The following is a 25,687-nucleotide window of genomic DNA, read 5'->3' on the forward strand; positions in this document are numbered from 1 at the left end:
AACTCGTGCAAAGGTCGTGATTGTAAGCACACTTCTCTCAAAACTGGATCGATTTCTGTTGAACTGAAACTCCTCCCAGGGACAGAGAGGCTGTCCAAAAACAACTTGGCAAGCAATGGTGTCTCTGACAATCTTACCAAATCATTTTTGGGTCTACTTCTCAATTTTTGCTTCACAATGTCGAGGTTTTGCACAGCTCGTAATATTGCATTCATCCAACAAGTATTATATGCTCTATCTGATGACTTGCAATAGTCTGAGCAGGTATTAAATGGATATGATGGTAGTGGGAACTCATCCTTTTCAGATGAATACGACATGCTCAGTGTGTCAACGACTGAAACTGCTGGGATATCCGGAGGAGCATCTTGGTCTTCAGAGGAGTCTACTGTTGCCACTGGGGCTTCAGGTGAATACTGCATGCTATCTGAAGGAGCATCTTGGTCTTCAGGGGAGTCTACTGTTGCCACTGGGGCTTCAGGTGAATACTGCATGCTATCTGCAGGAGCATCTTGGTCTTCAGAGGAGTCTACTGTTGCCACTGGGGCTTCAGGTGAATACTGCATGCTATCTGAAGGAGCATCTTGGTCTTCAGAGGAGTCTACTGTTGCCACTGGGGCTTCAGGTGAATACTGCATGCTATCTGAAGGAGCATCTTGGTCTTCAGGGGAGTCTACTGTTGCCACTGGGGCTTCAGGTGAATACTGCATGCTATCTGCAGGAGCATCTTGGTCTTCAGAGGAGTCTACTGTTGCCACTGGGGCTTCAGGTGAATACTGCATGCTATCTGAAGGAGCACCTTGGCCTTCAGAGGAGTCTACTGTTGCCACTGGGGCTTCAGGTGAATACTGCATGCTATCTGAAGGAGCATCTTGGTCTTCAGAGGAGTCTACTGTTGCCACTGGGGCTTCAGGTGAATACGGCGTGCTATCCAAATGAACATCTTGGCTGGCAGGGGAGTCAGGTTCAGGGACACTCAGGTCCGCATTGCCCGCATCTTCCTCTTCTGGGACAAAAAATTTCTCAACGAGTGTCCTCATGGTTTTAGTAACGAACAAACCAAGTAAAAAGAAAGCCATGACCTGTGATTAGTTGCCAAAAATGGAGGAACTATCCAGCTGTCTTTCTGTATTTATCTTCCAGTCCTTCTCTTTATCTCTCTGTGATGATAGTACGATGCCTTTGAAGTTCCAAGGTTTAAAATGTGACTCTCATGTATGAGTATAAGTATGAGATTCGAACGTGACGTCACACTTCACCTTGCCTTTGAAGTCGTTCCCGAACGTGATTGGCCTTTGTTCATTTTCGAACCACAACAAACCTCTCTGCTGTGTGAGAGCGTGAGAGAGACGTCATCAGAAAATGTGATTGTCTTGATCATATCAGAATATCTGAAAATTAAATTATCTGAGGCCCTAATTTACCGATGCATTTTATTTTTTAGCTCAGAAGAGAAATCTGTTGGATTTTTTTCTAAATACTTCCAAGAAATGTTTTGGATTTTTTTTCTATCAGTAGGCTATTTAAATTAACCGAAAAGAAGCATTTTTACAGACAGCTTCTAATATTGACTTGAGAAATGTTAATGGACAGCATAGTGACGGGGCTGCCGCTGCTGAGTTCAGGCCTGTTGTCAGCGCGCAGGAGGAGAAGGAGAAGAAAAAAAGAGAAAGTCTCCCTCAGACAGCGCACAGAGTGCGAGCATGCAGTCCGGGACAATGTGCTGAATTGGCAGCCTATATATAAGTCTGCCATTTGGACAGTCTAATGCCACTTTACCTTATGAGGGAAGTTCAACCCGCAGCACCTGCTCAAAACAAAATGCCATAGGAGATCAACTCCAGCGAACCCCCCCTCCGGCTCGGATTGTTTTTCAGACAGACACTCTCACTTACAAGAGAGGAGGAAGAGGAGGGGAGTGGGGACGTCTATAAATTGTTATGCACGGGAACAAACAATTAAACAACTTGTTGGAGATTGTGATTTACCGTGCAGGCTGGTGTGGGCACGTCCAAACTGTCTAACGTGACAAATTAAAGTCTGAATAGAAGAGGTATTTGATGTGCAAACAAAAATGTGGACGCATAAAACAATTAAAGCAGCTGCTGGGCTTTTCTTGTTTAACTTCATGCACAACAGGTGATTAAGATATTAAAGCTTTAAGCTGTTTTAATGGGGCCACAAATCAGAGGCAAATACCCAGACTTTGCATTTCCTCTTTAGCGGTTTTCAGACTCATTTTTTTTGACCAGCTTCTGTAATCATCTCTGTGTGTTTCTTGAAAAGCTCCTTATCTGCAGACGAGCAGCGGCTTATCAGAGAACTTGAGCGTCTTTATACGGGGAACACCCTGAAAAAGACTCTTATCTGTTTGTTCCAGGCCGTGGTCGTGCGCCTTGTCCTCTTGTACCCCCTGAAACATGTTCCGCGTGAACCCGAGGCAAACTCTCAAACAGGAGACACTAGACCCAGCTGATTGTCCGAGCTGCACACCCTCCACCCCGGATAACAAACTGCCCCTGCTGCATGGCACAAGTTCACACACCCACAATCCGCTACATATTTTACTACATCAAGCACATCTAACCAGGGAAATGTACGCATTTTATCGCCGAGAAAGCAAAGGAACAAGGTGCACATGTAACAGGAAAAATAAATGAACTCACTCTGAAAATCATGCTGGGAAATTTTGAACTCACTAATTTCTCTCTCAGTGCCGGGACACTGTCCTGCCCCCCCCCCCCCCCCCCGGTATTGTCTCCCAATGGATCCGCGTAAAAGGGCTTCAAGTCTATTTTAATTTATGACTCACGCATTCTTGAAGGGTCAGTCACCGTGACCTCCAGAGGGGAAAGTTACCTCTGACCCTAAATACGCTGTCTTTTCTCTTTCACCCCTCTACAGTCTATTTCTCTTGTCTGGTGGGAAACACGGGACACCGAAGAAACTGTGCGTCTGCATGTGGAGGTGCAGCGCAGCCGGGGACGCGCACGGGGACCTCAGGACTGTCCGGCTGAGCGCAAGACGTCCACAACTATGGACAGAAAAGCTACCGCTGTGTGGCTGAAGAGGAAACTACTGTCAATATCATCCCACAGACTCTAGTGGGTCTGACAAGGGTGACTTCAGAAGTCATTGTAAATTCTTAAAAGCTTTACAATCGAACTTCAGAAGCACTTCAAAAGTTAATCACTGACTCTACCTTGTTTTACGCAGAGCTTCTTTGCAGCCTGTTCTTCAGAGACTATTTCTTAATCACTTAATATATTCTGAGCATAGAGAACTATTTATTATAGTGAAACAAAACTACTCAACCTTTTCTGTTAATCGTGCAAGACTTGCAGAAAAATCATAATTTGTGGCTCACAGCTTGATCTTTTTTTTTTTTTCAATTAGTGGATAGACTATGGGCGAAAATGAGTGCTTTAAATAACACGTTTCAAAGTTAGATTACTTTTATCCGTTTTATTTGATAGACAAATATATCGTGATTTTTTTTTAGACTCCTTTCACCCCCACTAACAAGAGCCTCAGTGGACAAAAGTGATGGAATATAACTATCGGTCTATTTGCTTTTTTAAATGTATTTATATATAAATAAAAATGTCACCCAGTTTGAGAATAAGATCACAAGTTTATTTGTAGCTCATTATAAGCTTAATATTTTTAAACGCCTATTTTTTTATTTGAAAAGCAACAAATATTTCAACAATTTTCGTGCATTTATTACCATAAACCTGATACGATATGACAAAAAAAGAAAATTAACTAGGCATCGTTTTATTTCTTTTATCGTTAACGTGCATTCTTTTCTGGAGAAACTGAGTGATTTGAAGAGTGTTACAGCGTTTTAAAATTACTTCATATAAAACTTAAGCAACGCTTTTTCTAAAATACCTCATCACCACATTTTATTCAAATAAAGGAGCCTGTTTCTGTGGGAGACTTTTTGCGGGTCATGCAGGGTCGACGGAGATAATCACGGTCCTCCTGCAGGTTTAAAGATCCTTCTGCAGCCAGAATCTGCTGCTGTCATCGCTGTCTGTTGTCACACAGAGATAACCGGAGAGCGCACCGACTTTCAAAACAAGCAGCCCATGGTGAGCACGCGCCGGGCTGAAAGGGGTCCCGGTGCGATCCACGCTGAAACAGCAGGACTTCTCTTACCTGGAGTCACTTCTTTGTCATTCGCTGCGTGGTCCTGGCAAAACTTGGAAAGCGTTGCGGCCGATGATGAAGAGTTTCAGCGCCCAGACTCAGAAGAAGCGGAGTCAGATCACACAGCCTTCAACTCCCGTGCGTAAAGTAACCATCGCTGGAGCGTGGCGGGGACTCCTGGTAACTCCTCAGTTTGCGCTCCGCCGAGGCTCACAAAGTGAAGTCAAACTCTGCGGCGTCGTTGTCAGGGGTGATACTGAGCACGAGGGGCTGTCATTCGGAGGGTCTCTAATTTTAACAAAGTAATTAAAGTTATTTCCCGTCCGGCACTATGGGGAGGTTAAATGAAAGTGCGGGACAGAGCCGGGTAAGGAGGCAGAGGCAGGATAACCCCTCCTCTCTCTCCCCTCTCTCGCTCTCTCTCTCTCTCTCTCTCTCTCTCTACCTCGCTCTACATCTCGGTCCCTCTCTCTCTTTATCTATCAGCGTGTCTGTTTAACTTTAACTTAATTGTTCTTTAAAACATAAAACCTGACTTTTTTTTTCTTATCCCCTAACTCTCTGTTTGAACCTTTCCTGTGATCCCTGTCCTCTTTTCTGTAAAAGGCTTTATGGGCCTTTATGAATCTATATCATACTTGAGCGCGCGTGATCGTGGGTTCGCAAAAAACGTCATCTGCTTTTGAAAAATTAATTGCTTATATTTAACATTTTAATTGTCAAATATCAACACAAATAGAGTAAACAACGAGATTGTGTTTTTTGTTTTAATGGTGAGAAAAAAATTCGCCATGTGTAGGCTACAGTTTGGGGAATCAAATAAAACAATTTTTCTATGTAGGCTACTGTTATATTTTCTGCATTTTTATTTCGCTATTTTAAGGAGAAAAACACGTTCACGAACTTGTTAAAATAAATAGTTCAGGATCAAGAAAATCATCTAATTTCTTCCCGTACTGTCCTCTATTGCTCTCTGCAGAGTTACTGGAATCAAAAAATATTAGGGCCTAATAAATGCAGTTTGATTTGCCTATTGATGATTCTGTTGAAGAAAAATCAGCTTCTTAATTAAATTAAATAAACAGGAGAGTCGTCTTGATAATTCACACAAACGTTTAAGTGCATTTAAAGAGAAGTCAAGCCCAAACTCGTTTCCCTTTCATATATCAATGAGGACTTTAAGCGTCCTGTCAGATGTGACAGCGCCTCCGGGCTCTTTCTCGATTACGCTTGCTCTTACGCCACCTTTTGGCCGTTTTGATGCATGACATCCAATAAGGGTGCACATTACACTGCACATTTACATGATCTGATAGGGTAAGGACTTTCAGGTAATACATTACTGAATGTGATTTACTGACAGAGGGACTTAGGAAAGGTCCAGTGACATTTAGTAGGTTGTTTAAATCTATCTACAGGCCAAGTTTTTCATCTCTTGATTCTTATTTTGATCGCTTCTTTGTGTTAATATTTTGTGAAATGTCCCTTGTTAAAAAAAACCTCTCATGACTCATAGTGTATGACTCTGAGCTTAATCAGTGCAATATTATGTAGACTAATAGGCCCACAAAACAGACCATCCATTAGTGTTTTGGGCCAAAATACATAGTCAGTCTAAGTCCTGATGCCAAGCTCAGATAAAATATGATGCAGCTAAATAGTCAAATAAAAAAAACCTACGTGGGAACATGGCGGCTTTAAGATAGTGTGCTTTGTATTGACGTCATATATGATCACTACACATTACATTAAAGCAACAACTGATAACTCATTAATGCGTTTCCTGCAATCAACAGCACATTTGCTTTGATCTGCTACTGATCATCAGGTTTAAGTCAACTTGGTAAGTCCAGTATTTTTTTAAAAACACAGTTACAAAGTGCTTCACATTAACACAGATTGAGGACACTTGGACAAACACTAAACATACCAACAAAAATCACATGAACCAGCATACATTCAAACACAAACAAAAGTAAAATGCACAGACAGTCAGAATTGATCAAAATGCTGACCTATAAAAATGCGCTTTTAGCAGAATGTTTAAAAGAAACTATGCAGAATTAGTCAGAGCTGATGTTATGAGGAAGGCTAATCCAGAGTTAAGAAGCTGCCACTGCAAAAGCACGATCACTCCTGGATTTAAAATATGTATGAGGAACTGTTAAAAGGTTCTGATCAGATGTTCGCAAAGGTGGCTGAGGGGATAAGGACGCAGTGATTCTGTAATGTAAGTAGGAGACGGGCCATACAGGGCTTTGTATGTAATCAATACAATTTAGAAATTAATCCTATGAACTGAACTGGAGGCCAATGAAGGGAGACAAGTATTGGAGTGATGATCAGTGTATGTTAACAACCGCTGCTGCATTTTGTACCAATTGTAGACGTGATATTGAGGACTGAGTGATGCCGGTGACGAGAGTTTCAGTAATATAAGTGGTAGAGGTGTGTTTTCAGAGTTCAGTGTGTTTGGCTGTTAGGGATTTCATTTCCCCGATGTTTTCTAGCAGGATTGAACCAGCATAGTGATATGGCAAAGTTTAAATGTTGTTTAAAAACTTCACCAAGGTTCTTAGAGGAGGACTTGATGTTGATGGGGAGGGGTTCAATATAACGGCGGACCCCTTTTCTAAAATGATCAGGGCTGATCACAAGCACATCAGCTTCCTTCAGTTAGAGATGGAGGACATTTTGTCACATCCAGTTATAAGATTGTTGAGATGATTTGATGAAAAATACAGCTATGTGTCGTCCACATAGCAGTGGTAGGAGGTGTTACAGGTGTAGGAGGTGTTAAGAGGAGCAGGCCTGAATAATGAGATACAAACATGATCAATTAATAATACTAATAATACTAAATAGGCTACTTAGGGCTGGGAAATGATTTTTGTTCATTCAATTGTTCCTTTATTTTTATTTATTAATTACTATTCCTATTTATATTTTTTTTACACTTTTATATTTTCACTTGTTTTTCCAGTGTTGTGTTTTAACAGCTTACTTCTTGCTCAAAGCTGACACAAGTAAATATGATTAGCCTACTGAACAAATTAAATGCAAACAAAAATCAATAAGACAAAAAAACAAAACAATTACAACCCAAATCATAGTCATGATAGAAAGCATCTGTGGGTTTACAAAGTACGTCACTGACTGAGTAGAAGGAGATGTATGTACGGTTTCTATGGGAACGGTATGGCGTCACCTGCTGGCCTTAGCTAATATTAACTCAAGGCAAAAAGCGTGACAAAATAGTAGCTTGCTTATAGCTGGCAATATGTTAACTTACAGTTTTAAAGCACCTCCCTTCTCCGCTTCTATGCCGCATCCCTCCTCCAACTTCATCCTCCTCCATTTAGCCTTTAGTTCGCTTTAACTTCTGTTGAAGTCAGAGGCTGTTGTAGTCCATAGTAAACTAGTCAGCACAAACTTCTTGTGTTAACACGGAAGATAGTGTTGTCGTAACTACAAAACTTGAAACTGCTACAGAAACTAAACGTTTATGTTGTCCTGCACAATCCGGCCATAAGGACAAACTAATCTAATGGCACAAAACACACAAAAAGAGGTCAAAGGTCATCATTTTTCTTGAAAATGTATTTTTTAATTGATTATCATTTTTGTATATAACGATACAAATATCCAAACATTCCCTCGTGAATTAAAAAAAAAAAAAAAAAAACACTTGTCAGGGCGGGCGTTCATTTAGATTTAAACTTTCCCGGTGCACTTTAACACCAACGAAGAAGAAGAGCGGAACCGGAAGTGGCGGGACAAAACATTGTTGACAAAAAAAAATCAGCTAGCCTTAGCTAGGTGGCATGTCGTTTTATTGACATTTAACTAAAGCTTCCGTTCATTATGAGTTATTCAGAAGACAGACATGGAACAAAACGACCCGCGTCTCCAAGTGAAGTGAGTCAAACATGAAACATGGACATAATCCGTGGATAAAATATGTTTTTTTTTGTCGGTTAGCCTTTCATTTGTATGTTAGCTCACGTTAGGTTTAAGGAGCGTTGTCCTGAAACTTGAAAAAGCATTTTAGAAAATAATAAAGACAAAGTTCACCCACCTACGATACGTTGTTCTTTAGATAATTTATTTCGCTAAACAGGATTGTATTTAATGTGACACAGGATAATACTTGATACAGTATAAAATGTTTTATTTGAACCAACACGTCTTGGTAATAAAAAACAGGGTTGGAGTTCACTGGAATATTACACGAGAAAAGACACAAAGTCGTAGAATAAATGAACACCTGGGCTGTCGTGGTCTCGTGTTTTCAATGTAATAATGCTCTGAATATGAACATGAATGATAACAACAATGTTTTGTCCTTGGTAGGATGGCTCCACTCCGTGGGCTGCAGCAGATCTGGGCAGCAATGAAAGGAAGCAGAAGTTTTTACGCTTGATGGGGGCCAGCAAGGTTTGTTATTTGTTATCCAGATACATTAACTTGAAGCTCACTTAAAGCAGCAATGTGTAGCACTTTCGGTTTGGTGTGCTTTGGCACCCACTGAAGGTGTCGTTGTGAAACTGCACTGTTGGAAAACACATGTGGTGCTGTTACACCTACCTACGCATTTGTTGACAAACATAGAGTCTAAAGGTGGCAATGTGAGAAGTCAAACAACCATGTCTACTGACAAGGTCACAGTAATTACCAGGTGTTGTGCAAATATGAATCTTCTAGCATCTACAGCCCGCATTGTTTTTGCATATGGAATATGTGTTTGTGTATTCAACTATAACCCGATGTGTCTACAGTCAAAGACTAAATGGCAACATTGGAGAGGGTATTTTTTATTTTTTTGCTGGTTGAAGGTGATTTGTAAGGTTTCAAACTCACAAAGCTAACTTGAAGATTGACAAGGAAGGAGACAACTTTTTTTATGATGGATTTATTTATATATTTGTATGCAAAGTGCAAACCGGAGACATACATTTGGTAAAATGACTTTCTGCACCTGGTAAAGCTGCTTAACATGAGATAACAATGACAGCAAAAACAATACAGCCTAACATTATGTCACTAATACTATCTGTTATAAATAATATGTGCAGGGATGTACAACCTGCTTTCTGATTGTTTCCTTTTGTCAGGCTCCTTGTTCAGTCACTCGCTCTTTTTCTCTTCTTGACTTCATCTGTCACCGTCCTCTTTTATCGCTCAGCCTCAGTACTGTATCAAACAGTAACAAGACGGCCTAAATGACTTATTTTTAGCTGAAGGCTGGTGTGTGAACTAGTGCATTAAAGCTGTATGCACTTCTCGCGAGGTGATCTCCACCAACTGCCAAAGCTAACATAGTGCAGTGAACAGGCAACCGGGCGCTCTGTGGACATGGGAGGGACGCCATTCTCCCTGTGGAAAGCTTTTGTTCTATTAGATCTACCTAGAAAACTACTATTTCAAGGTGGAATAGTAACATACGTTTGCTTTAATTGGGGGCCAATGGCCATAGCATGAAAAGATAAAGAAAACGTAAAAGCTTTGTTGTACCTGTCACTCTGACCTTAAGAGAAGTTGTAAGATCAGAATGCATCTGTTTTCCAGAAAGAACACACCGGACGCCTCGTCATTGGAGACCATAAGTCCACATCCCACCACCGAAGTGGTGAGCTTCTTTTTTTTTCAAGATTTTGTAAAAACGCCGTATCCATTGATGATAAAACTGTTAAAGAGATAATGTGTTGTAAGACATGTCCAAACTACTGTCCCTCTGTCGCATACCAATGCTGCCTCTTATTCTTAAGCCCGATGCAATTAACCCGGGTTCCCCACTACACATCCACCACACAGACCTATCCATGCATGGATAAGCCTGTCATGGCTGGGTGTGCCTGCTGTTACTGTTGTCTCCTCTGCAGGGCAGGAAGATAGGCAGATGAACGAGCAACTAGAGATGCAGTACCAACAGGGCATGGATGGGAAGCTGTCGGGCCGGAACCGGAGACACTGTGGCCTTGGTTTCAGTGAGGTAAGGGGGTAAGGAGGGCTTGAAGAGGGCAGAGAGATAGTTTAAATACTTTGAAAAGTAGACCTAGATCTTGCCAGTCATAAAAATTAGCCAGTTATTTAATTAGTAGTTGTCACTTTTTAGAACTCAAGAAATAATATGAAGCAAGGAAAGTTTATCTAAGCAGTTTTTCATATTCAAAGATGCTTAATCTGTCTTATTATAAAAAAATCATATCATTTGTGTTGATAATAACATTAAAGCTAAGTGGAGGAATGAATTAGGGATTAAATACGCCGATGATTGATGGGCAGGTACATTACAAGGGGAGAACACTTCTGCGTCTTGTGTCAGGATTAGTCTGATTCAGGTTAAAGTTGTCCACAGGATGACCTTTAGTAAAAGCAGGTTATCTTAACCGTTGTAGTTCTCCCACCAGCTAGTCTACTACACTTGTTTCGGGCTTGTCCCAGACTAAAAGAATTCTGGTGCTTCATTTGTGATATTAATTTAAGTTATAAGGATCACAATACAATCCTGCCCTCTTCTGGCAATCTTTGGAGTACCAGCCAAACGTGCATTGTGGCGCTAAAGAAAGAGACATCATTGCCTTTACCTCTTGGCGATTCAAATCATTCTTACTGCCTGGAAATCTGCAATCTCAACACCTCAGTCTTTTTTTTTCCTTTTTTATTTACACTGCAAAGACCAAATACAAGTACAGCAGAAACACAACACAATACACTTCATTTCTAATACACAACATAAATACATTTTGCCAGAGATTACAGGTAAGGTTACAAAATGTAATAGATTGCACAGGAAATCATCATCACTGCTCCTTACAGGGTTTCTGCCTTCTACTTATTAGGTTTAAATTCTTGTTCATTACATATTTGAGCTAACTTAAATTATTGTCCTCTTATTTATATATTCTTTGAGTATCCACCTAGGTGATTTTTATAAAGCCCCTGCAGGACTGAGTCTGCATGTTCCAACATTATAAGCTCTAAGAAGTCAGCCAGTTATTCAAAATAAAACAATTCAGTGTCCGTACTTTCCAAATCATAATGATCATTGTCCTTTAGAGTCAACACCACAGTCTGTGAGGCTTAAATGATCTGATGTTTTTCTAAAGGATCTGATGTTTGTCTTAAGCCTCAAACATTTTTTTAAAAAGAAACTGCAACCTTTCATTTCCTGTTTTGAACTATTTGACATATGAGAGGAACCAGTTTGGTCATTCATTGAGTTGGTCCTCTATCTCTTATTGGTCTGTTCTACTGATACAGTAGATTGACAGTAATGTTGGTCCATATAGAAGTTTACTCAGTTGATCGTTTAGGCTACGTGGGTTATATTTTTCTTTTCTTCATTGTGGCTTGTTTTTCTGTCTGCCCTAAGTTGACTTAAATTTAGAAAAAGGAAATACTTTGTAGGTATCCACTGAATGAAGCCATAGCTTGATGCTCCCAAAACTCCCCTCTCACGTAATTTTCATCCAAAAAATCCACAGGACCACATGATCAAAGTTTAAACGTTTACTTCAACTAAAATAAACAAAAAAAAAACAGATACAGCTTAATCCAAAACTATACAAAAAGAGAGAGATGAGGAGAGAGGTCAAAAGACTGTGTGGCTCCATTCTCTACTAGTCTCCACTAAGCCCAATTAAGTCCACAAGCCCCTCCCCCTCCCAGAACCAATGAACAAAAATGATTACATGCATCCATACATTTAACATGATCAGCAATAAGGCTCCTACCTTCTTGATGTTTTAATCTTGTATTCCTGTGATCTTCCACCAATAAAACATGGATACAAATAATGTAGATAAAAATAGGAAGTAGTTCTCAATGTAACCACAAGGTGGTGTATGATTAATACCTAATGAAAGTAAGAGAAGGAACTAAGACGATTAAAGTCAAGTCTTAGATTAATATGCTGCTCCTTCACCTGAGCAGAACTCTTCTAGATAAGAGGAGAGGTGGAGCCATGGACAAAGCAGAATTATTGCATCCATCCCTCTGTGCTGCATGTGGGTTACTTTGACTGCCCTGTTTCCACCAGGCGGTCAGGTTCGGTTCAGTACAGTTTGGTACGGTAAACCCTGATCTTGCTTGCATTTCCACAGTCAACCGTATGCTTACACATCACTAACTCACAGCGGCGCGACATAGACAGCCAATAAATTCAACAAAGAAGAAGGATGTGGGGCGTTGGTGGCACAGTGGTTGGTGCGCGCGCCCCATGTATGGAGGCTGTAGTCCTCCAAGTGGGCGGCCCAGGCTTGAATCCAGCCTGTGGCTCCTTTCCCGCATGTCGTTCCCCTCTCTCTCTCTCTCTCCCTAATTTCCGACTCTATCCACGAACCCGACCGCTTGGTGGAAACGGGGCTCAAGTGTCCAAACACAGGCAGTCTGTTCAACACACTACTGTGCCTTTTCTTTGTGCCGTGTGCAGCTGGGATATAACGCACATGCACTGCCTTTCTTCATTTAAGTAAAACTAAAAAGATGTTTGCGCAACATGAATAAAAACACCACAACACTCACAGCCTCAAGAGACATTTACTGCTCTTCTTGAGTTAGACAGAAGTTAGTTTTTTAAACAGTTGAGTTAAAAAGGTCAAATTGTTTATTATTTATTATATTTTGGCTTGAATATTCACAAAAAACCCAAGTACATCTGTTTACTCTCTGGGGTTTTTAAGAAATTCATTTGTAAGACAGATCTTACTAATAATACACTTCCTCTTTCTTAAAGCATCCTTTTGTTCTCCTACCCACAGCCTGAGCCAGAGCCAGTTTCAATTCCCTCGCCACCAGAAGACAGTCAGACAAAAGCAACGGAAACAGAGAAGTCCACTGATAAAAAAGGACGAGCAGACTCCCGGGACAAAGGCTGCGATTCCGATCCAGAAGAACAGAGCTCGGACGAGGAGAAGTCCACCTCAGATAGCAGCGATGAAGAACAGAAACACTGACAAGAAAATGTCCTTTGTCAAGTCTGCGTAGGAGTACAAGGAAAGACATGATTTGTTTGACTGTGAGCGACCACTCATCATTCAGCAGCAGCACCCTAGGTGTGCATGTCGTCACAATGTCACATCTGCAGGGTTTGGTATTTTGAGTTTTCAGATGTTCTATCATGTTTTAGCTTGCAAACTGTCCAGGTTTGATTTTGTCCCAACATTTTAATTGTCAGTGCTTTTGCCACGACTAGTGTGGGATCGGACATGATTGCTTGCCATTCAGCATGATTGGTATTCACATTGTACATTTTGTGGTTTCTTGTTTCAAATAAAAACAAAAGGAAATGTCAGTTGTAATTGTTTGCCTGTGTGAAAACCTCAAACTAGAGTTCCCTTAAAGACAAAAATAAAGTTTCCATGCAGCGTTTGCATTCTGCAGTATGTGTCACAGGAAATGAAAGTGATGTCAACACAATTCTGTTCTGTGCAGAGGAGCTCTTTGACCTATAGTAGGATGTAAAAAAAGACTGCATGGTTTAAACGTGTATTCAAAGCTAAATCACTGCACTGAAAAAGTCATCACATACCATCATTAGTTAGATTGTTAAGTTTATTATTTCCATTTCAACCACTGCTACATTATAAACTGAAGATTTTCCCCTCGTAGAAAACCAGGTTTTTGTAACATAAATATCTTTATTTGTATTTTATCGGCCATATTGCCTTTGTTGATAGTACAGCTGAAGAGAGACAGGAAATGTTCGGAGGAGTGAGAGAGAGGGATGATGCAACAAAGGGCCTCTGTGACAATTTATATTTCTTGACCCTGTGAATAATTTGAGGAAAAATCTGCTCACATTATAAACTTCAATGGTAAATGGACTTGAGCTTGTAGGACGCTTTTTAGTCATCTGACAACTCAAAGCGCTTTGACAGCGCAGGTCACACCTACACATTCACACACTGATGGAAGAAAAGCTATGTTAAGCTAATAGTTAACAGCTAATCACATCACGTAAAATGAATCAACACAATCACAAACAAACCTCAGCTAAGAGTTCTGCTTTCAAATCCTACCTGAGTAAAAGCATTATAAACCAAAAGTTGAAGTCATAAGTTCAGGTTCTGTTATAAAATGCACCGTAGGAAATATAGTTGTATAACATATGGTACATTTTTTTCCAAGGTTCACATCAGAGTTATTTCAAAATACAAACACCAAAGAGCCATGATGTAACGGATGCAGCGCAAGTTATGTCATTCAGGGACTTCTTCATATTTAGGACTGGACTAGCAACAGTCATTTACTATTCTATGACTGAGTGGTCAGATCGGGTCCCCCTAGGGAGGTTTCCCGCTGTCATTGCAAACTGCACACTTTTTAGCCACTGCTGTGGATTCAAGTTTGTCAGCCCTGGAGGCCCTGGGGCCCCAAGAAGTTGCCCGCGTTGTAAGTTGACAAGCAGCTCCTCTGATTTAGATGATCTGTACAGTTCCACTAGGGATTTTATTATTATTATTTTTTTTGTACAAGGGGGAATTTGCTTTGTGGCAGGAGCAACATAGTGATGCAATACACAAGACAAAACAAATGACAGAGGACAAAAAGACAATATTAACAGTCAAATCAAAAATTGAAAGGGTAGCCTATGTGCTTGCCCCATTGGCAGATTTTCTTTTTCCTCATAACAAGCAACCAAGTCCTTATTTTCCCCTTGTAATATCTTGAAATCAGATGTTTATGAGGACTTGTCAGGTACATTTGCATCATAAGCGTGTGCGTTTTTGTTAGATGTAGGCCTGGGGCCACGTTGTGACTCAGAACACCGAGCTGGGCACATGTCTAACACTTTAAAACAGAAAATAAACTGCGCATGTGTCGCATGACATAGAGGCTATGCCAGCAGCATCACACTGATCATTTCCCCGCCTGCTTTCGATGAACAAACACCAGACACTTGGGATCGCGGAAGTCACCAAACCATCTTCTGAACGAGGTGAGGAACAGCTGGCGTGAGCGTTTGAATGTCTTGACATTATTAGGCTACATACATACAAAGAGCATAATTCTTTATGAACGCATCTTTGTAGAACTCGTTTTGAACCAGCGAGTAAATTACATGATTAGTCATTTAAAGTGAGAGCTGACTGTAAATGTTTTGAACTAAGAGAAACTAAAACCGAACACGTAGGAGCTTGTTCTGATGAAGATGTAGCCCTCTTTAGGTTCACAAAAGCTATGTGCTGTGTGTGTTGTAGTTTCCTATGTCTCATATCTTTATGTTTTTTTATTACAACTCAGACTGTGAACTTCGTGAACAGCTGTCTGCATATGGGGCTCGGGCAGGGTACATTTTTTTGATCTGCAACAAAACATACCTTAATGCAATTCATAAACGTCAAACATTTGACCCTCAATGTCACACAGACACATGCACGCGCGCGCAAACCGGTTGCTGTCTTTTTGGATGCTGTGAGCGTTTCACCTCTTTACCCACCGCATCCTTCAGTCAGTATACGTTTACAAGATGCTATGCCGAGGTCAGACTGCACAACACACACTACTCTGGAGCGGCAGACAGGGCAACATATCATATGTACTCTATCATAGAAGAATAGAGGATTTTTTTCATGCCTGTAGCCTACTTGTCGGTGCCACTTAAGTTTTGCCGTTTTGTAATTGCACCAAGCAGAATGTTTCTTGCATTGCATCACTCTAAGAAAAATGTACACAAATTTAAGTTTCCATGTAGAAGCCATTTCTGAGCTTTCCTTATCAGGTCGTCTGTCTTCACCATCCAAGTAGTAGGTGTGTGTTGATGTCCTGTTGTACGGAGACAGCCTACAGCTCAACAATAGGCTTTGACTTTAGCAGTGCTCTAATACTCTTGCCAACTGTTTCTGTTGCCTCTTTGAGTTAGTTCGTATTACTGTTATAACAAGGCGGAACTGTTGATCATATTTCACTTTCAAAATGCATCATGAAGGAAATGATGTTGGCAGGACATTTTTTACACTTTGGTCATTTAACTGCATGGTGCTTAAAATATGAATATTCCCAATAACAAAACAGTTTTTTTCTGTGCCCACAATGATTTAAGTTTAACTTTATTGATCCCCAAGGGGAGTTTCAGTTTTACACTGTTTTCTTGAAACAGGAACAGACATTAATCCTAAATGAATGAGTAAAAACAAAACATGACACTCTGTAACTTTACGGATCCTGTCAGCTATTTGACTGGTGAATAAGTCTCGTAAAATCCTTGCATAACAGTGATAAAAATTAGCCGATACCGATACTCAGTGGTTATGCTAATATCGGCCGATATTATCGGCTGGTCGATCAATCGGTCTGGTTCTACTCTACATGTAAGAGTTCTGAGTTAAACCACTGTGCAGAATCTAATCATCTTTTCCTACATCCTATTTTAGGTGTTGGCTTTAAAATGGATGCTGCTAAAGAGAGTGGAAAGTCATCCATTAGACCAGAGTTGCCAGCCTCATCCTGCCTGTCTATGAAAAGTGATGCCTCCAAAAATATCATTTTAGAGTTCAACAAGGACGCAGCTAATAGGTAGAGTTTATTCTGTGTCTTTGGCTGAGGGGATTGTAATGTTAGTATATGGATCATTCTTTGTTAAAAAGAAAAATGTGTCCACTTCTAATATCCTACTACATTTCCATGGATATTTCTTAAACGCTCACTGTTTCACAAGAACATTGCATAACAACTATACTTCTATCTTTCTTTCTTACCAGACCAATAAATGTTGAGAAATCAAACTTACCAACCTCATCCTGCCTGTCTTTGAAAAGTGATGCCTCAAAAAACATAATTTATGAGTTCAACAAGGACGCAGCTAATAGGTAGAGTTTATTCTGGGTCATTGGCTATGGGGATTGAAATGTTGGTATGCAGAATTTTTTGTTGAAAGAGAAATTTGTCCATTTGTCCAACTCTAATTCTATCTTTCTTTCTTATCAGACCAATAAATGTTGAGATATCAAACTTGCTAGCCTCATCCTGCCTGTCTTTGAAAAGTGATGCCTCCATAAATATCTATAATGATTTCACCAAAGAAGCACCTGGAAGGTACACAAAGTCTATTCTCGATTGATGTTGTTCTGTCTGCTTCTCTTATTTAGCCATGTATTTTAATCAATCAAATGTATTTCAGTTTCCACTGTCTGCTGTTTTGGTAAAAATTTGATGTTTCCAAAATATTCTTTATGAATAGAGGGACATGTACGGTGACTGACAAGGGCAACCTACCAGCACCAGCCAAAATAATTTACATAAGGAGAAAACAAAATGCAAATTCAGACACACTGCAAATTTAAAAAACACATGAAAATGACCCAAATAAATGCAACAAAGGAAACGCGCTGCATTGACAATTGCATTGACAGCAAAAGTGCTGCAAATACATAAATGATTCACAGAAGGGCAGGCAATGTTTGGGTGACTCTTGATTTCTTGGGGTCACGATTCGATTCAGAATCTCAATTCAAAACTATTCTTGATTCATGATTCAAAGTCTATTTTTGAAGTAGTACATACTTCAGGATCTACTCCAGTCATCTGTGAGACTGGATGACTTTCTTTCTGTTCCATTTGGTGTTCTACTGAGTTAAAGAGCTAGCCTTATCACTTAGCAGTGAGTGACTGATTAGCCAAATAAATCGAGTCATAAACACACAAATGAATTAACAACTACAGAAACAAAAGCTGCAAATCCAGTTTTGACAAATTGAAGTGCTTGAGGCCTGTAGGGGTGCTAAATGTTCAGACTGAACTGTAAGAAGTATCCACAAATCGTCTCCATGACAACGTGCAGACAAGATGAAACAGCTCCTTCTTTATGATCAAAAGATCAAAGATCTTTTTTGAAAACTTGACAGCTGTTGCTGCTTTCTGTTTGTATGCAAAGCCATCACAACGCAATGACAGGTTCACTACAGCTTTGTGTAGCCATGCACACAATACCAACTCAACAATAACACTATTAGTTCTGATAATAAAATAATCTGTATCTGCATCTCTAAACATAAAGTATATATACTTTTATTATTTGTCTGAAGAGGCCAACATGACTGTCCAGAATTGGTGGGCATGGATGGAATTGCCATATTTAAGGTAACCATGTCTCTAATGTCTTTACTGAAAACAAATTGCTATGATGAACTACCTGGTTCTTGTGTACATAGTGTAGTCGTTAAGTTACAGATATATCTCTTAAATTTGAACCATTACTCATTCTACTTCTTTTTATCGCAGATGGTCGAAGAACACGCCCAGAACGCTTTGCTGTGTGAGATAAAAAGGTTTAAAGAGATGCTCTTTCCACATCTTACACAATCTTTTGGAAGCGACAAGCCAAATCAAGACTGTTCGAACACTGAAGATACAAATGAAGACACCAGTGCCAGTGAGGGGGCTCTGAAGATAACACTACACGCCTTGAAGAAAATAGGCCACAAAGCGCTGGCCGACCAACTCGAGAAAAGTAAGTACCACCAGAAGAAACATGAATGTATTAAGTGTTTTATCCAAAGATCGATGAGGGAAGGACTTGAGCACGTATGAATCCTTGTTGTAACTTCTTATGCCAAATTAAACTTCTAGACCACACAAACACTTGAGGTACCAATCTTGAAATGTGTGCATCAAAATGATTTCTTACTTTATGTTCCCTCTCTGAAATTAGACGTCTATGGGGAGCTCGATGTATGTCAGCGCAAACTCAGACGCAAACTGAAAAAGTTTGAATATATTTATGAGGGAGTGGCCCAGCACGGGAACCAGACACTTCTCAACAAGGTGTACACTGAGCTCTACATCACAGAGGGAGTCTGTGAGAGTGTTAATAATGAACATGAGGTCAGGCAGATTGAGGCTGCGACCAGGAGACGGGTAACAGAAGATAGACCGATCAAATGTGAAGACATCTTTAAGCCCCTGCTTGGACAAGACACATTCATCAGAATTGTGATGACTAAAGGCATCGCTGGCATTGGAAAAACAATCTCAGTACAGAAGTTTAACCTTGAGTGGGCCGAGGGAAGAGTCAACCAGGATATCCAACTCCTGCTGAATCTTCCATTCCGGGAGCTCAATCTGATGACGGAGAGACACTACACACTGACGCAACTTCTTCATCATTTTCTGGATGAGGCAAGAGAATCAGGAATATCAAATTTTGGCAAATATAAACTTGTACTGATATTTGATGGGTTGGATGAGTGTCGGCTTCCTCTGGACTTCGACCACAACGAGCCCTGCAGCAGTGTCTCAGAGCCAACTTCAGTGGATGTCCTACTGACAAATCTCATCAAGGGGAACCTGCTGCCTTCTGCACACATCTGGATCACCTCCAGGCCTGCTGCTGCAAATCGCATTCCAGCTGATCTTGTGAACCGTGTGACGGAGATACGTGGCTTCAACAACCTCCAGAAGGAAGAGTACTTCAGGAAGAAAATCTCTAATCAAGACATGGCCAGTAGAGTCATCTCACACGTGAAGTCAATCAGGAGCCTCCATATCATGTGCCACATACCAGTCTTCAGTTGGATATCTGCCACCGTCCTGCAGAATATTTTAGGTGAAACAGAAAGCCTGAAAGTGGAGGAGGATGGGAAAAAAAGGGACATGCCTGAGACCCTGACACAAATGTACACACATTTCCTGGTGTACAACTCAATGATCCGATCCAGGAAGTATTCATCTGAGTCCCATGGCAAAATGGACGATGAGATGATCTTGAAGCTTGGAAAACTGGCCTTTGAGCACCTGATGAAAGGCAACATGATCTTCTACGAGAATGAACTGAATGAGTACAACATCAATGCGAATGATGCTGCAATACATTCAGGAGTGTTCACACAGATCTCCGAGAAGGATCTTGGACTTCATCCGGCGAGAGTGTATTGCTTTGTGCATCTCAGCATACAGGAGTTTTTTGCTGCAATGTATGTTTTCTACACATTCGTCTGCTTCGACCAGAACTTGCTGGAGCCTCAAGAAACAACCACAGTCCCAGAGTCTCCCAACGACGTGACCAACCTTCTCCAGAGTGCAGTGGACAGAGCCTTGCAGAGCGACAATGGACATCTGGATCTGTTTCTTCGCTTCCTTCTTGGCCTATCACAGCCAACCAATCAGACTTTGTTGAAGAGCATCCTGACCACAATGGTGAGCAACTCGCCAAGCAATGATGTTATTGTTGACTACATCAAGGTGAAGATTTGGCAAAATCCATCCCCAGAAAGATGCATCAATCTCTTCCACTGCCTCAGTGAGTTGAATGATCAGTCTCTATTGGAGGAAATCCAGCACTTCCTGAACTCTGGTAGTTTGTCAGAGACAACTCTGTCACCTTCCCAATGGTCTGCTCTGGTCTTCATGTTGCTGACTTCAAAGGAAGAGTTGGATAAGTTTGACCTGAGGGAATATTCACGATCAGAGGAAGGTCTTCTGTGGCTTTTACCAGTGATCAAAGAATCCAGAGTAGCCTTGTGAGTAGAGAACCTTTTCCTCTGTGCCTTTCATAATAGTTATATGATGTTATTTCTTTATTTAGGATACTTTTTCTTATGTTCAACTATTGAACAATAAAGAGAAGTGGATCTGATAGTTGGTCCAGATTTGAGGTCATATCATGCAGTGATGTCTTTTTTTGTTGTTTTCATTTGATTTCAATTTCAAAGTGGAGACTAGCACAAGTCGATTTATACACTTATTCTGAATATGGCGGCTCCACAGAGGAGGCTGGATCTCTTCTATGTGATTGTCCGATTCCTTGATGTCCTCACTCAAAATCAAACATTTAGCATATTCAGCTAACATATGACCTAATGTTCTTTTTATTTTGAAGGCTTAAAGAATGCAACCTCACAGACAAATGCTGCAAAGCCCTCGGAGAGTTGCTAAGCGATTCATGTCTGAAAGAGCTGGATCTGAGTGATAACGATCTTCAAGATTCAGGATTAGAAATGTTGTCTGCTGGGCTGGCAAGTCCAACATGTCATCTGGAAAAACTGAGGTTCGTGACAAGTGCTTCATCAGGCTTTGTATTTTATAATGCAGGTGAAACCACCTATCGTAAAGCAAGGCTCAGTCTTGTGATTTAAAAAAAATCTTTTATCTTTCCTTCAGGCTGCCTTTTTGTGGAATAACAGAGGTTGGTTGTGGCTTTTTGGCTAGAGCTCTGAGGTCCAACCCAAACCATCTGAAGGAACTGGATCTGAGTTACAACTACCCAGCGCAGCTAGGGATGGAGCTCTTGTCCTCTGTGCAGCAAGACATAAAACACCTCACCATCAGGTAGAGCTTTACAGCTTTTTGTACTTCATGGTATCAAGACTATCTCTGCACACAGCTTCATAATCTATACGTACAGAGACCGACCCAACTGGCCCAGTTGGTGTGGATATTTCTTAAAGACACACCATTATGTGGTCAATGGGCATGCTATAGCTGGTTTGCTTTTCCCCTAATTCCAAAGAAGGATTAGACCTACTGCCGATTCAGAATTTCTGTTTGTTATTAGCATGTCATAAAGAGAAATCCACATTAAATGCATGAGGGGGTTCAGACCCCTTACACATGGAATTTAACTATGTTGAGTGATATTCTCTTTACCTAGGGCACCAAGGTTTCAATGGATCTGTGACTTAGGTTGTTGTTATGTAAGGAACTTGGCACACTTTCCACATTAAATGTCATTGTTTGATTTTTCCTAGCTTGACCGGCAATGCAGAGTGCTACTTGAAATCATCCCTGAAGAAATGTAAGTTTCTTTACACACTAATCAATGAGCATTTCCACACAGGCAGACAAGGTGTTCAACCTTAAATACAATGAGATAGTAATATTATTTCAGTTAAACAACATTGTTTGATTTTCTTGTTACCATTTTTTTTTCTTGTCAGATTCATCCCAGCTTACAATGGATGTCAATACTGCCCACTCTCACCTGTCTTTTTCTGAAGACAAGCTAAGAATGACTCGAATGGCAACAGCACAGCCGTATCCTGACAGTCCAGAGCGATTTACAGACTGGGGACAAGTTATTTGTAAAGAGGGCTTGTCTGCCCGTTGCTACTGGGAAGTGGAGTGGACTGGTGAACGCACAGGTATCGGAGTGGCTTATAAAGGAATCAGCAGGAAAGCAAAAGGTAACGAGTCAGTCCTTGGCTACAACAAGCAGTCCTGGAGTCTGCGCTACTGTCATGGTAAATACACTGCCTGGTACAATAGGGATGATGCGCCCATATCTGTCCCCTACTTCAACTCCAAAAGAGTTGGAGTGTTCTTGGACTGGTCAGCTGGAAGTCTGTCCTTCTACGCTGTATCATCAAACACCATGACTCACCTGCATACGTTCCACGTTCAATTCTCTGAGCCATTGTATCCTGGCTTCAGGTTAGGACTTGCAGATACTTCTTTAAATCTGTGCCAGCAATAATACCTTTAAATTCTGTTAAAGATGCACATAGCATAAGTCAAGGATTAGAAGTATGCTAACCCTAGAAGGATTTCAGATTTGTTGTTTGAACATGCATTTTCCATCTTCATGCAAGATCAACTCCTAGTAACTAAGTATTACTACGAAGCAACTCACACTGGGTGATTTTATCAATAGTTTGTTGAAAACATCTGACAAAAGAAGTCACGTTTAAAGAAAGAATTTGCAAAAATGTTAAACATGAATATAGCAGAAATCAAGTCTATCCTCTGTAAATGTCTCGCTGAGTCATGACTGTCTACAATGAGTGAGAAGAAAGAGTCCCGCTTGCTGTGTTGTTGTCGGAGCCCTGTTTACATCATGTTGACTTGGACGGGACGGCCAGCTCCTCCCCTTGAGTATAAAAGTTGTTTTAGTCAAGGAATAGAGAAAAGAAGAAGAACATACTCACTGCTTATTTGAATGTCACTTTTGCATTTTTAGATTACGGTCATTCCGTGTAAATTTACATGCAATGGGAAACTAAAAGCTAACTAAAGTGAGCTAACATTAGCCTGCTAACACAACGATGCAGGCCACAGGCTGTTGCAGCTCAAGCAAAGGACAATTGCGCTGGGCTCATTCATGAGAATGTGAGGGGAGGGGGGTTGGAGGTGTGTCGCTGAGGGAAAGCGGAGGCTTCAGTATGCGAAGGTGCGGCAGCTAGCAATCACCAAGCTAGCTGTTTGCACTTAGCTAACATCTTTGCGCTGGAAACTCCTCTGGAATATCTATACGGCTGTGTTCGATAAGTCACTTCATTCAAGTAAAAAACACATTTCAGACATATATACACTCATATATGAGTATCATTGAGTTATACTGTATTTACTGTAATCTTAAAGAGCCCATATTATGCCCTTTTTGGGGTTCGTATATTTAATCTATGTACCTACTAAAGTATGTTCACAATAGCTAAAGTTAGAAAAAAGTGTCTGTTGTCACTTACTACCGCTCCATGCACCGGCTCGCTTCTGACTCTCTCTCTAAGGCTCTGAAGTGCCCACGTTCAGAGTCCCCACGTGTGCCAAGTCTGATCTGATTGGTCGGCCTGTCGGCTCTGCCGTAATTGGTCAGTCGCTCAGCCACTCTGGCTCCGAGGGCCGGGGAGCAAAAACATAAGCACCTTAGCACTACTGTGCTACCGCAGGCTAAGGCATGTCGTGGGCGTGCTACAGAAGTTAACGGGCGTGCAACATGAGCTGCTGGGCTTGCCACAACGAGCCAATGGGCTTAGATCAGTGATATCACACTGACAATGACGTCGGACTGACAAATTTTTATCGAGGGGGGCTGGAACCGAGTGTTACGTGCAGCTAACAGGAGGACGTAGGAGAAGCCGCGTTTCCGCAGACTTTGAATTTTTGCAAATAGATGTGCCTAAACATGCACATGGAAAACACACTAAAGAGCATATAAAACCAGAAAAAGCATAATATGGGACCTTTAAACATGCATCATATGTCCGTATCTTATATGTCTTCATATTTCTTTTAATGTTTGTTCAGGTTTAAAGCTTTAAGGCTTTTATTAAATGCCACTTAATTGATCAGGAGTTTGGGTTAAAAGTTATAAATAAAGGCACTTAGGTGGATCTTGTCATAAGTGTTTTGTTTTAAACATTTGTATTTATTTATTTTACTTACAAAATACAAGGCACTTAAAGAAAGCATGAAAGCAACTGTGTAGGGGCCTAAAAATGGCTTCTATCAAAACCACTACCAGAAGACAAATAAAGTTAATAAAGAACCACTAAAACTAAATTGATATTAGACATCACATATCAAGTGCAGGCATTTAGTAGAATTTTTTTCTGAACAAAGAAACAGTGTATTGTACTTTGTGTAATTTTGAGAATTTTTGTCATGTGAAAATAATGTTCTTTAATTACATCTAAAAAAAAAACCGCTCACTCTCAGTAACTTATAAGGGTGCTAAACAAGGCCGTGTCCAGACTTTGTGGCCCAGCTGGGACAGTACTAACTTGTGCAGGGATGGCCTGAATCAACTTTTAAGTAACACAAGATAATGGCAAAATACACATCTTCTAAGCTTATTTCTTAGAAGAAGTAAAAAATAAAAGTATATCCAAATTCACAATTTTAAAGTCAAACATTGGCACACTGAAAACTATGAGCTGCCTTTTGCAACACAGCCTGAATGATGGATTTAACACAAGTGCCACATCTGGCAAGGCAAATGACCAATTGGAGTGCCACGGGGGCTGACCAATAAGATTTCAAGGGGGGCCAATGCCACCCCTGGCCACCTCTCTGGAAATGCCCCTGGTGCTGAATCCTCAACCAAAAAAAATATCAAAGGTTTTTTTCAGGACAGCACACCAAAATCTTATTTTTCCACTTTTTTATTTATTTTTAAATAATGCCCTACAGCTTATTGAGAACAATTATTTATTTATTTAATAATTATTTGTCACAATGAGTATGAAGTGTGTAACTGACCACCTTATTTACAGTCTAAGATAATATGCGATACATGTACCTACAATGACACAAATGATTGAATGCATGCACTTTAAGATATATAGCATGGGATAATTTTGTTAGTTCATATGAAGTCTATGACAAAAATCTGTTGAACATAAATGTACAAGTATGAGAAACATGTATTTTACTAAATGGACCAAACATTTATAGGGAACACACACAAAAATAATAAAAGTTGTTTATCTAATTACATGTTCTGCCTTTTTATTATCATTCATATTTGTCATTTGGGGCAGCTGTGGCTCAGTTGGTAGAGTTGTTGTCTCTCAACCGGAAGGTCGAAGGTTCAGAAATACAAATTTGACTTTTTATCTCATAATTTTGAATGAAATGAGCCCCCCTGAGTTTCCCGGTAGACATTACTCCTCTGTAGTGAGAATAAAAATGGCGGACCTGATCAAAAGTTTTGTTCGATTCTGGGGGTGGAGTCCATGGGTGGAGATATCATTTTTAACCAGAATCCCACTGTGACATCACAAGGAGAGCACATTTGAAACAGAGTATTTTTCTCTGTGTTGTAAGACTTATGCAGACCCCAAACAAAGGACTGGATGGATTTATATCACATTTT

General features: G+C 40.5%; 3 protein-coding genes across 3 annotated transcripts in view; 2 read left to right on the forward strand and 1 right to left on the reverse strand.

Annotated features, from left to right (window-relative positions):
- The window catches only part of LOC109985962 (transcription factor SOX-6-like), a 125,583-nt gene extending 120,861 nt beyond the window's left edge, over positions 1–4,722 (reverse strand). The window contains exon 1 of the mRNA XM_065956885.1: positions 4,168–4,722. The gene's annotated coding sequence lies outside the window, so the exon portion shown is untranslated. The remainder of the gene's footprint in view (positions 1–4,167) is intronic.
- Positions 4,723–7,917: 3,195 nt separating this feature from the next.
- c7h11orf58 (chromosome 7 C11orf58 homolog) lies at positions 7,918–13,453 on the forward strand. The gene is made up of 5 exons (XM_020636444.3): positions 7,918–8,076; positions 8,512–8,595; positions 9,727–9,787; positions 10,041–10,150; positions 12,921–13,453. The coding sequence occupies exons 1-5, from the start codon at positions 8,023–8,025 to the stop codon at positions 13,113–13,115; spliced, it is 504 nt and encodes a 167-aa protein (XP_020492100.1). The 5' UTR covers positions 7,918–8,022; the 3' UTR covers positions 13,116–13,453.
- Positions 13,454–13,576: 123 nt separating this feature from the next.
- On the forward strand, positions 13,577–25,303 carry LOC109986016 (NLR family CARD domain-containing protein 3-like). Its single transcript, XM_065956898.1, is given in 12 exon segments — positions 13,577–15,100; positions 16,536–16,677; positions 16,863–16,970; positions 17,089–17,196; positions 18,186–18,240; positions 18,382–18,610; positions 18,812–20,618; positions 20,978–21,145; positions 21,259–21,426; positions 21,846–21,892; positions 22,035–22,564; positions 22,567–25,303. Coding segments are annotated over 12 exon segments (3,483 nt in total). The 5' UTR covers positions 13,577–15,042; the 3' UTR covers positions 22,630–25,303.
- Positions 25,304–25,687: the final 384 nt, after the last annotated feature.

Source organism: Labrus bergylta, chromosome 7 (assembly GCF_963930695.1).
Source record: "Labrus bergylta chromosome 7, fLabBer1.1, whole genome shotgun sequence".
NCBI lineage: Eukaryota > Metazoa > Chordata > Actinopteri > Labriformes > Labridae > Labrus > Labrus bergylta.